This window comes from Chanos chanos, chromosome 5 (genome assembly GCF_902362185.1).
Source record: "Chanos chanos chromosome 5, fChaCha1.1, whole genome shotgun sequence".
In the NCBI taxonomy this organism is placed as follows: domain Eukaryota; kingdom Metazoa; phylum Chordata; class Actinopteri; order Gonorynchiformes; family Chanidae; genus Chanos; species Chanos chanos.
Genome location: NC_044499.1, coordinates 8,109,235 through 8,121,969, shown reverse-complemented (window position 1 = coordinate 8,121,969; position 12,735 = coordinate 8,109,235). Strand labels below are relative to the sequence as shown.

The following is a 12,735-nucleotide window of genomic DNA, read 5'->3' as shown; positions in this document are numbered from 1 at the left end:
CAAGAATAGCCTGATGCCAACAAACTCTGTATCTGTCTTTCTCTTCCTCTCTCACTCACACGTATATCATTTGACTATTTTTCTCTGTACACATTAGCACATGCCTTTTTCAACAAAAACAAAATACACAAAGATGATGGAATGATAGGCTGCATGATAGAACAGAATGCCTACAATGTCAGCAAAGGGTCTATCTAGGGATACACTACAAATCGTGCTCCAACTGTAATGACTGCCAGTAGATACTGCAACTGTTTTTATCACAACCATTTTGTAACACAGGGCCATGATTAAGAGGGACAGCGGGGGGCAACTGTACTCCAATGATATAGGTGAAATTCACAGACCGGTGCAAGGCAAACAAAGTTGAAAGCATTTGCCAAGAATGTTTTCATTGAATCAAGAATGAAAGCTGGAGGATTGAAGATGATCAGAAACCGTCGTAGTCCTGAGCATAAACAGTGCCAACCCTCGACCTGACAGAGTCCCCTACAACCCTCTGAGCAGTGTGAGGGAAACCAATGAGTCTTTGGGTTCTGGGAGGAGTACGGTTGCTGAAACTTACAGGAATTCACAGTCCAAGCTGTGTCTCCTTCAAAAAGCAAGCATGGGATACAGAAAAGTGAATTCTTAGCTACACTTAGCCAGCTAGCCAGTCCTTCCATTAAAACCAAGTAACAAAACTTATGATTTTGTCCTTGTGTGTTATTTGAACATCATTTGAATGATGTGTCCCCAGTCTCTTCAATTTCAATTTTACCACCAAAGAAATCAAAGAAAATGGACGAGCAAGTAAATAATGCGCCTCGTTCATGCTAATGCCCACTTTTGCCACAGTCGCTCACTTCTCTCTCCCCAGTCTCGCACAAGTAGGTGCTACAGTAGCACCTCACTGTACGTACCATCTGTACATCTGTCATTGGACAAAAGTCAGAGGCCTATGGGCTGAACAACTTCGGCCCAAATGATCAGCAAATCAAGGGGGCGTGCCATGACACCTGTCACTCGCTTAACACTACGAAGGTGAATGGAAGCTGATGCTACTGTGTTTGGGCTTTAAAAAATAGGCGCATATGCTACTGTGTTTGGGCTGTAAAAAACACGTCCATTTAGATATATCCTGTGTTTTTCTTGTGACTCTTTTGGTGCTGTTGCTGCTCTAGGTTCCACCAAAATTTAAAACAATTTGTAGTAAGGTTTTTTAACAATAATTTTCTCATCATTGTGGTAAAAGATAGGAAGGGCTTAGCCCTGTTAGTCCATTTTACCAGCCATCCCAAAGTAGCAGTATACAAGGTAAAATTATGGCCCCACCCTGGCTAATGTGATTACAACAAGGCGGAGTTTGCATTAATAAATGACGAAACTCTGACTCAGGCCGAACCAAAACCCTCCTCTCAAGACAGTCACATACACATCCACTACATTGGACTAGGAAAGTGATTTGAATGGGAATAAAAACCACTGGTGAGTGTATTGCTGTTTTATTACTGTATCACTTTGGGGTTTTTTTTTCGTCAGATGCAGCAAACAGGATAGTGAGTGCAGTATTGATCCTGTATATTATCACTTATGATTCAAAATCTGTGTTTAAATGTCACTACAATATAGTTTTGATACCTAAATAAAACAGCATGTATTCGGCGAAGCTATGCAGAACTATGCAAATCACTGTTACTTAAGGGAATTACCTCGGACAGCGATGACCAAGGAGAATCTTTCAGTGGGGCTGAATTTACTGATGAATTTACATGGCGGCGAGAAGGAAATGAAGATATCTTCCTTGCATTGACATCTTCTTAATTAACTGTATCCTGATGGAACCGCAGTTTCTCATTTTCTTTTAGACTTTAGACTCTCAGACCTTGCTTTACTGAACCAATCGTTATCAAGTCCTGGGACTAAGGAAATTCCTTTCCCTGGTACTCAGACATACTCTCCTTTACTGATAGCACGAATTTTAGCACAGCAGCAACATCTATTATGTTACATGTATAGACAGTGTATTCAGAGCTTCTACTAAAAGTCATGGCACTATGTTTCGACAGCTATTAATTAGAGATTGCCTGGATGTTGGAAGTTACCTGGGAGGTTATGTTCATTTCGGTGGCTAAATCTCAACTCAAAGTTGTTTTTTCATGAAAAGAAACTAGGAACATGGTGCATTTAGTTTCACTTTCATTAAGTATGCGAAGTTGCAGTAGGCTATATGAGAAATAGAGGAAAAAGCTTTACTTCAACTGCTGCTACTACTACTACTACTACTACTACTACTACTACTATTCCTTAGAAAGAACAATAAAAGGAAATGTAACATGAAGAGAAAGTGGTTTATGTGTTTTATTTATTATGCTATCATACAAACCAAGGGCCTGTCTATAAAAAGATAGAACATGAAAGGTGGAGCACAGCTCATAGTGCAGGTCACAGTAATCATTCATGGGAAAACAGGAACTACCATATATGTGGCTGCAGTAAAAATCATGGAGTCTCCAAGTCTGAGAGAGTTTTTTTTAAACAGATTTCATTCTGCCACAGTTTGAAAGTGGAAAAACAGTGTCTTAGCACCTCAACATTTAGCTTTATTGTATTATCTTTTTCATCAACTATGTTTTTGCAGTTTGTGTTTTAATGTTCTGTCTTCATATGTTTTCTTTCAGATCATCATGAGTGTGGTGACATCCAGGTTGACTAAAGAGCAGGAGAAAAAGTTGTGCACATTACTTGGTCATGCCAAACTCAGCCTGTTATTCAAAGCCACTGTCCACGGATATGGTACTGATACTTTCCACAATAAGTGTGACCAGCAAGGTCCAACAGTAACAGTGGCCTACAATAAGTCTGGCTATGTTTTTGGAGCATACACCAGCAAAGATTACGCTCAAACAGGGCAAGACATGGCTGATAATCAAGCTTTTCTCTTCAGTTTTTGTAACAGCAAGCCAAAAGCTGAGCCCTTGCGTGTTGTTAGCAACAATCCTCAGTATGCGTTCACTGATGGAAATACGGGTCCAAATTATGGTTCTTTGGTGTTCCTTTGTGACAACACGGCCACTGTCCAGAGTAATCCTGGCACGTACATGTTTGACCCAGTTAAAATGCACGGGAATGATCTTCAGCTGATAGAGTGTGAAGTTTACAGAGTTGAGGGTGAGTTCTGTAAAATTTAATGTATGTTTATCCATGTGTATTCAAGCGACAGTCCTGTTTTACTTCTGACCTTCTTGAAAAAAACAAAATCAAAGTATTAAATGTTGAAGGAAGCCTCTTTGTCATTGCTTTTTGTTTTCTACAGATTATGGACGTCTTATGGAGACACCATGGAGAACCATTCAGTGGACATCTGAGTATGAACATTATACTCAACAATAATAGCTTCTGATGTTAGGATGTTTAAGAGCACATGGTTCACATTTCCCTGTGCTTAGAATTCAACATGTTAAAGAAATAAAAAAACCGCTGAAGTGTGGTTAGATGGTTCATTGTGTTGTTCATTGTGGCAGGAGGAAGAAGGCCCTTATGGAGAACATCACAAATTGGAGGCCTGATGTGGGCTCTGTGAAGCAAGCCCGGATGCTGCTTGTTGGACCAGTAGGGGCTGGAAAGTCCAGTTTCTTCAATTCCGTCAGTTCTGTGTTCAGAGGTCATGTGACCAGTCAGGCTAACACAGGCAGTGCTGGGACTAGCCTGACCACAGAGGTTAGCAATTTAAGTCAGTTTCCACACTCATAATGGAATGTGGATGTACTATTATCTGTAATAAACATAACAGTTGAAAAACATTTGAACATAATTCCTTCAAGAATCAACTATTATAAAGTTTATAATAAATGTTTTAATGCATTTTAAGGGGGGATGGAGCTAAAGAGAGGGGTTTTGTGTGTGGACAATAATTAAACTGATCAAAACTAATGTTGTACACTATAATTAAACACTTGTGTTCTCTAGTTCCGTACTTACTCCATCAAGGCAGGCCAGAAAGGCAAGACTCTGCCCATCATTCTCTGTGATTCCATGGGATTGGAGGAGGGTTTAAACTCTGGAATGAATTTGGATGACTTCACTAGCATTGTAAGGGGTCAAATGCAGGACAGATATCAGGTAAAGCAATGACACACTGACACAAACCTACAGTACCCACCAAGCAAGATATGCATATGAGTACCGCTGCTAAAAAAAAACCTCAGAGCAAACCTGGAAGGCTGGTATAGTGTATATATATATATATATATATATATATATATATATAGTATTCTCCCAAATTTGACAGAGTAGTTGTGCCTGTCTTGGAGAAGTTGGGTTTTCCTTGGACAGCATCCATGGAGACCAACGTTGTGCCTGCCTTGAGATGTTGTTACCAGAATTGCTCATATTCATCAGGATGGCCTTGGTGGTGATCCTTGGGTTCTTTTTTGCCTCATGCTGCCATTCATGCCAGAGCAGGGGTCACTTTTGGCATCCAAAAGTGCACTGGCACTTGAAACACTTGGATATGGCTTTATAGCCTTTCCCCCTCACTTAGCTCTTTGGTTTTAGCCATGACTTGCCATTGACTAGTGACTAACTAGAGAACTACTGCATGAATTGTTCTCAATTTATGGTTGATTAGAATGCTCTAGAATATGGTAGAAATTACCAGGACCATTTTGAATGGTATAGGAGCTTGCATCCTCTCAAAAATTTGCAATAATTTCAAAGGGTATGAATAATTTTGGACAAGGCATTTTTAGTAATAATGTGTGTCTGTGTCTGTGTGTATGTGTGTGTGTGTATAAACAGAAATAGTTCAAATGTATCATTAACATCTCTGACACCATATCTTACTGTCTTTTGCCACTTGTTTATGTCATTTCCATCCAAATGAAACCTACTGGTCAAATAAAAATTCACTATAAATTCAAATTTGGCATGAGTATAAATAATTTTGGGCTTAACCATATATATATATATATATATATATATATATATATATATACACACACACACACACACACACACACACACACACACACATACATACACATATATACATATATATACATACATACATATATATATATATATATATATATATATATATATATATATATATATATATATATAAAGCTGAATATATAAATGTAACTCTGAATATATAAATGTAATTCCAAATATATAAATGCAATTCTGAATATATAAATGTAGAAAACAAGTTTTACATTAGCATCAGTAAAATTTTACAGTACAATCAAAGATAATCAAGCAAAAAGTTAAATAATTCGGACTTTGTGAAGGGGTCCTTACTTTCTTGGTATTAGGACCTTCCAAGTAAGGGAGATTTGAGATTTGATTTGACAGAGAATTTGCGAAGGGGTGGCCCAAAGAGTTAGAGAAATAATAAAAAATATCATAACAAGCGTTGGTTTCATAGAAACCCTTGCTGCAAAATGCGACAGCAACGACAGAAACACCGTGTGCTTGCTCAATGGCAAGTTCCAGGGGACACCAAAGGATGAAGTCTGCATGTTGTTTCGCCGAGTTGGTTTGGAGAAGTGCATCGGGTTGTAAACAGGAGCAGAGAAATGTTCGCCTGGTTTAGCCTTGGTGAAAGACTGTGCAGACCTCTTCCTCCGTAGTTTGGTGTGCGCTTGAACTTGCCATTGAGCTGTAGGAATACGGTTGGTTGAGAGCCAGAGAAATAATATTATTTACTATTTCTCTAGCTGCTTGGGCCATCCCTTCACCTATTCCCTTTGGAATTTGGCTCCACTACTTGAAAGGTCCTGTAGCGTGTTCAAGTTCACCATGGTGTATCAAGTTATCAGATGTTCACCGTTTAGTTACCAGATGTAGCCTACAGTTACAGGGGTCTATTTCGCTATAATGGCCGGCTAGCTGTACGTCTACTTTGTTAAGCAATCAATAATTTTACACAAAATATTGATTTAAACAATGATTCTTTTGATTTGAAATGATTGCTTCCGAAAAAAAAAAAAAGTCGTTCCATAGCCACGGTCTGTTATTCATCGCAGCGGTCTGCTGCTTAGTAATAACACCGTAGAATGCCGTAATTGATCAATCAGAGTCAAATATTCAACAAATCCGTGTAATAATTAAGGGATAATGTACAGCGAGCCGGTCATTATAGCGAAATAAACCCTGATGCGAAGCGAAGCGGAAAACTGTGTAAAATAAACAGTTTTAAAGAGTGTTGCACTGTTGTCCGCGCCGAATGTTTGTGGGAGTATCAGGAGAGGCCCGCCTTCCGCGTGAGTGTGATATATGATATATTCGCCGATATTCTTCCTCCCTCCAGAAACACATTACATAAACAAAGATTTTCCTTAACATCATTTGCAGATATTTAAGAGTTTTCCTCACCAAGATAACATGTCATAATGCAGTTTAAAAATAAAGTTGTTTTATTGTCATAAATAGTACTTTGAACAAAAGTACAACAAAATAGGCTATATTAAAGTTTTGATCAATAATGCAGTAAATCGAAACAGTGACCGACAGTAAACGCTGCAGTTGAATGCATCGAGACCTACTACATGTCTAGCGAAGACGTTCGACTTCACACTACAAGTTTGAATGAGAAGCTAGATAACTTTGTTTGGCTACCAAGCCATGGCAGATACTCTTTCAGCGCAAGTTTCCTTACGTGTCTCATCTAGTTATATAATTTCCAATGCACCGACTGTAACTACAGTCATCGGACTCACAGATATAGCCTATCTACTACCATTGCTTCTTTTAGGCTGAATAAGTTAAACGCCATAGTTTAACAGCTCATTAACGTTAGCGGTCCCCCACTGATAACCATGACATTAGCTAGCTTTGTGGGTAATCTTATTTAGCAATGGAAAGCGGTATAAGCTGCTATAAGCGATGTTTCCAGAGAATTTTTAGCAGTGACGAGGGAGAAATGATAGGAGGACTGTTCGTTTACGCGCTAGAGCTGCCATACTGTTTCATAAATAAACCCACAATCAAGTTTGTCAACATCTCAACCATCCACAACAACTATAGTTTTGATGTTTGACTGAAGACTGATTTATACTTCTGTGTAGCCTCTACGCGCAGCCTACACGCCGTTGCCTACGCCGTTGTGACCATTTATACTTATACCTTGGTGTGTCTGCATCGCTCTATAATGAATCCTTCAAAACGCTAGATTGCAGTGGGATTTCTATGCCGCTGTGTTGATTTCCTCGTGCATTACAAACGATGCAATGGTAAATAGATGGTAAATAATAAGGCGGAATTCAGTCCTTGCACAGCAATAGCTTTAAAACAATTTTTGCATTCAAAAGAAGGAGTTTCTAAACTTCTACTGAAATTACTGCAACTCCGAAAAGAGAGAGGACATCGGAGGAGATGGTGTGTACGACTATTGAACCGATTGAGCAAAAGGAGGATGATCCTACCAAGCGTACCAATCACAGTTATTGTGGTCTGTTTCGACGCGCATCGCAGCGACATTTCTAGGGAGGTGCGCGTCAGGTTACGTTGGGTTGCCACCCGTCCCTTAAAACAGGGGATCGTCCTGTATTGGAAAATAAAATGCTGCGTCCTGCATTGAATCAATAAGGGACGCAATTTGTTCCGTATTTTCGTACACATCGTTTCATATATATACACTAGGTCTTCAAAGTGCTGAGAATAACATAACATCAGGTAAAATCAAACCAATTATACAAGCGGAGTGAGGAAGTTTAATTTCAGTGGTGAACTACAGACAGCAAGCTCTGTGTGCTTAGACTGCACGTCAGCTTCATCGTTTCCCTTAGGTGTAACTCAGTGGTTGCCTTGTAGCTTACAATTAAAAATAGCACCCTGGCTGTTTTATTCTTGTCCTTATTATTTCAGTGATGTCTCAAGTCCCCCGGTGAAACGTAAGCCCAATTTATTACTTCTGCGTCGAATCTACGGCGTAGGCTCTGCGTAGCCGGACGCGCACCTCCCTAAAAATGTAACTACGCGTCGCTGCGACACGCATCGAAGTGGACCACAACAACTGTGATTGGTACGCTTGGTGGGATCACCCTCCTTCTGCTCAATCGGTTCAATGGTCGTACACACCATCTCCTTGGATGTCCTCTCTCTTTTCTGTGTTGCAGTAATTTCAGTAAAAGTAACTGTTGTTCAACATATATTAGCTCCTACTCCAACGTAATCCACTCAGTTTCAGTCGTGATTAAAATTTTTTTGGCAAAATGGCGAACTGAATGTTCGTCATTTTGACAGCTCCGTTTGTTTGTTCCCCAAAGTTTAGAAACTCCTTCTTTTGAACGCAAAACTTGTTTTACAGATATTGCTGCGCAAGGACTGAATTCCGACTCTTTTTTTTAACATTACCCCATCGTTTGTAATGCACAGGGAAATCAACTCAGTGGCATAGAAATACCGTGTTTTGAAGGTTTCATTACAGAGCGACGCAGACACACCAAGGCAGAAGTAAATGCTCACAACGGTGTAGCGTATCACGTTACCACAGAAAAACCAGGTATGGCTGACATGAATGTCATAACATGGTTAAAGGATCCATATGTAATATTTGCATAGAATATGTGGGTAAGACTCTTTTAACAGCAATATAGCAATATTGTAAATATGAGATGCTAACAAATATATTGGATGCTAAGGTATGCTTGATTGTTATTGGTCCGAGCACACGCAGATAAGTTTTGTGAGCGCAGTTTCAGGGTGTGTGAAGTAGGCTACGCCTTCCTACAAGACAGTCAACGTGTTTGCCTCTGAGACACCATATACTTCGAGTCAGCACATCGTTGTTGGGAACTAATCTAGGAACATATTGTACGAAACAAGACACCACATTCCGTTTCTCCGTTTCTTGTTTAATTGAGATTTATCGGCCCTTAGAAACTTCCATAGGCCTACCAATTTATCTGCAATTACCTGATATCAGTCGATAATATTGGCACGTCGATTTATCGGTCTGCTCTGTAAATGACCATCGAAGTTTGAGATGTTTACCTCTGTCTTTAAATACCAGTTTAACTCATCAATGCCTCTACAAGCTGAGTCCCTGTATTACCGTAAATCGGTGGAGCTGAAGGACAAGATTCACACTGTTGCATATGTGATTGATGCCCGTAAAGTCAAACTCCTCCCTGACAAAATGATTGAGAAGTTTGCTGCTTTACGTAAGAAAGCCAACCAGATGAGTAAGTACTTAAAAATCTGAACATAGTTTTTACTGGATTACTGTTAATCTCATCTGAAAGTCTTATGAAAAAGCCTCTTGAATATGGAATACCCTGAAAGAAAACTTTTATCATGAAAGTATTCAGGTTTTATCATGGGCATTACTACAGTAATTAGATGAAAATACATATTTGGGCATAGGTTACAGTTGCAGTAACTGAGATGGAATCACAGTTCAGATATGCAGCAATTCCAGTGTAATTGTTTTATAAGTTTATAAATAAAATGTTTCAGGTGTAATTGTGTTTCACAGGTGTTCCACAGCTTGTCCTCCTGACAAAGGTAGATGAGGCCTGTCCTTTAGTGGCAGCAGATCTGAAGAATGTGTATCGCAGCAACTACATCAACAGAATGGTGAGTTTCACTGAGCAGTTAGGAACAATTCTCAGTGCCCCTCAAGATTTTTTTTGTAAACATCATTTTCTTTATTTTCTTATTGTTTTGTGATGAATTTCTCCTCATCAGAATATATTTTGAAAAGTTTCCTTTTGTTTAAGGCCATCACCCAATACTGATAAAATTGACAGAGTTGTGTTTCTTGTTTCACGATACATAAAAAACCCCATTATATTAAATCATATCGTAACAGATGCGGGAGGTGAGTGATCTGCTGGGAGTTTCTCTATTGTCTGTGGTCCCAGTAAAGAACTACAGCCAAGAACTGGAACTGGATAATGACACTGACGTCCTGCTCCTCAGTGCTGTGAATCAGATGCTCCGTGTCGCAGAGGGATACTTTGATGACATTTACGAGAATGAAAAGTGTGAATAGGATTTAGCCTCTGTTTTGAATCCTGACAAAGTGTCTAACATTTCATTTCACAACTAAGAAACTCTTGTTCAATCCCAAACCAAGAACTAGACCCCAATAACATTTCAAAGACCAGATGGATATTCTAAATATGTGGTTTAGTGACTAACCTGGCTAACCTGGCTCAGAGTAAGTAGTAAACTACTAATAGGAGAGCTGTATGGCTTCATTCGACTAGCAAAACAAAGCCATAGGGTTCTTCTATTTGGAGGTTTACTACTTACTCTGAGTTAACTTAGCCATGTAGTTGGAATATGCCCCAGATGTTCTTTCATGTTTTGTTTTTTTAAATTTTCTCCTAAATACATAATTTGAAACTTTTTGAAATTCTTTTTTTTATTATTATTTGTTTTAGCTTTCAATCTTAAACATACATTCTAAAGTAGAGGCAGAACATGTCAAGGTATGTGATAGAAAATCCTTTTTATTATCAAATATTGAATTTCTGAGTCTACTGCACTGAGCAATAAAACTGCAAAACAACCAGAACTGAAACGCATCTCATATGCTTTGTTCACATACAAACACAAGTGTAACATATGCTTTGTTCAGTATGCTTTTCCATTTGCTGAACTAGAGGCCTCATACCAGTCAATGAGAATTTCTCAATGTCATGCTAGTATTCTTAATAAACATACATTTGTCAATTAGTGTTGAATCAATGGTATTAAAGTACAAAGTGCAAAAACGCTTGTCACTTCAATACACACACCATAGGTGTCATTACTGTCTGTCCATAACCAGCATCTCCAGTGTCTTGTGAAGGCAACTGTTCCACAGAATGACAGAAATCCTTCTGCTTAGGGATACTCAGTCTCTTCATTTCCCCTTATTATGGCTGTCAGACAACAGGTCACTGAGCCACTGGGTCACTGGAGTCAGTCCTGTGTACTGAGTTTGTTCTCTAATCTGCTAGTCACCTTGAAGCCAGTGACATCCTCCTGGTGTTCAGCCAACTGGAGCTTTGTATGGGAGCGTAGACTGAGTCTCTGGAAGAGGAGTGTTGGAGATGACTAGTGGCAGTCTTGAGCGTGCCCAGAGTCTTGCTGAGCCATGAGTTCTTGGCAGCCTGAAGGTCATTTAAGAGTGTACCATTCTGATGCTCCGAATTTTTTATTTGTGGTAATTAAAAGGGACCTTTGTAGATGCCAGCAATAACACAATTAACATTACAATTGTGAAAAGATCTGACGCATTAAAGTTATGGGACTATTGCACAACTGGCAAAGCAACTTTGGCCTTTTCTGTAGATTATTTGTATGTATTAAGGTAGACCCGAATCTTGCATTTGGATTCAACCATTAACAGGTTTGCTTGGGCTGGCTCCAAAATGCAATTCTTTTCAGAGGGCAATGACACCTGTGCATTAAGGATAAAGAAAGTATAATGTTTTTAGAATTAAAAAAATGAGCAAAGAAGAAAGAGTATGAATTCAGTTTACATTTTTGTTGGATGCTAAAATAACAACAGTGGGGTTGTTATTTTGACATTCATATTTTGAACACGCTTTAAACTGTGATTCTCCAAGGTTAAGCCACTTGAAGTAGCCCTTTTTTCTTTTTTTCCTAAATAGAATTTATGATTCCCACAGACAAACTTGTAGTCCAGTAGTCCACTTCCTGTCATGTCTTTTTCATTCAGATTTTGCCTGATAAAAGGCGTATGTGAAAAATATGCTCACGTATGAATGTCCTCTCCTCATAACTTTATTATCTCTACCACTTCCCCCTCATTTTCTGTGTGTAATATATAAATATATGCCTGTATTACTAACACTGCTTGCAAGGCACACGTCACTATACAGTCTCATTTCTGAATGTGTCCTCCAGCCTCACTTTGGTGGTGTAGATGTAGTATCAGCAGACTGATATGTATTCAAATGAAGCAAAAAATGGGAAGAAAGTGAAAGGAATGAAAACTATTCTACTGTACGTGTGCAGCCTGGTTCTCTGTGAAGCCTCACCTGTTGTAGTATGTGTAGCCTACTGCTTGAACTTTTCCCCTTAAACTTCATTTTTTTAATGCTCAACTTTAAGAGGTTATATCTGAAATGTGCATGTCATGCACACATCAGGTAATGTCTTGTGTTGCTATGTTTTACTCCTAAACTAAATGTATTTAAAAAAGAAAATAAATCTGAAAGTTAAAACATGCTCTACTGTTTCACTGTATTTAAGTATGCATTTTTCTTTTTTTATATACCAATATTGTCATATGCCCAATTGTGTTTTAGATAATTTTATTTTAGTTTTTATTTAAGTTGCTCAAACTGCATGGATCAAGTGTTAGTAATGATGCAGAATATAAACTAATTAATAAATAAATGTTCTTCATCTGTGCCATGCCTTAAGAGACTGTTTTGGAAAAACCTAAGTGTGAACCTTGCTTTGTTTTATATTTTTCCTGGAGTTAGACTTTCCATGTTAAAATATTTTATGTTTGTAAAATGTTCATAGAGCACTCTTAATACTGAACCTTGTGTTGCACCATAACAGGGATGTTCTGAGTCTATTAATCACAATCTTATTTGAATATGCTGTACTGTTTTATTTGATAATTACTTTGATTTAAATATGTAATGTAAACTGGTCAGAGCAGTGTCAACTGAGATGAACAGTTATGCTACATTTGTTGTCTGTGTAGCAATTGAGTCACACAAAGGCTTGGTTCCATTTATAAATAGAACAATTGCTTCTGATCAATGTGTGAGGTAC

General features: G+C 38.5%; 1 protein-coding gene across 1 annotated transcript; it reads left to right on the top strand.

Annotated features, from left to right (window-relative positions):
* Positions 1-2,666: 2,666 nt before the first annotated feature.
* On the top strand, positions 2,667-9,982 carry LOC115812092 (interferon-induced protein 44-like). The gene is made up of 7 exons (XM_030774579.1): positions 2,667-3,150; positions 3,296-3,347; positions 3,504-3,699; positions 3,949-4,101; positions 8,999-9,170; positions 9,464-9,564; positions 9,800-9,982. The coding sequence occupies exons 1-7, from the start codon at positions 2,667-2,669 to the stop codon at positions 9,980-9,982; spliced, it is 1,341 nt and encodes a 446-aa protein (XP_030630439.1).
* Positions 9,983-12,735: the final 2,753 nt, after the last annotated feature.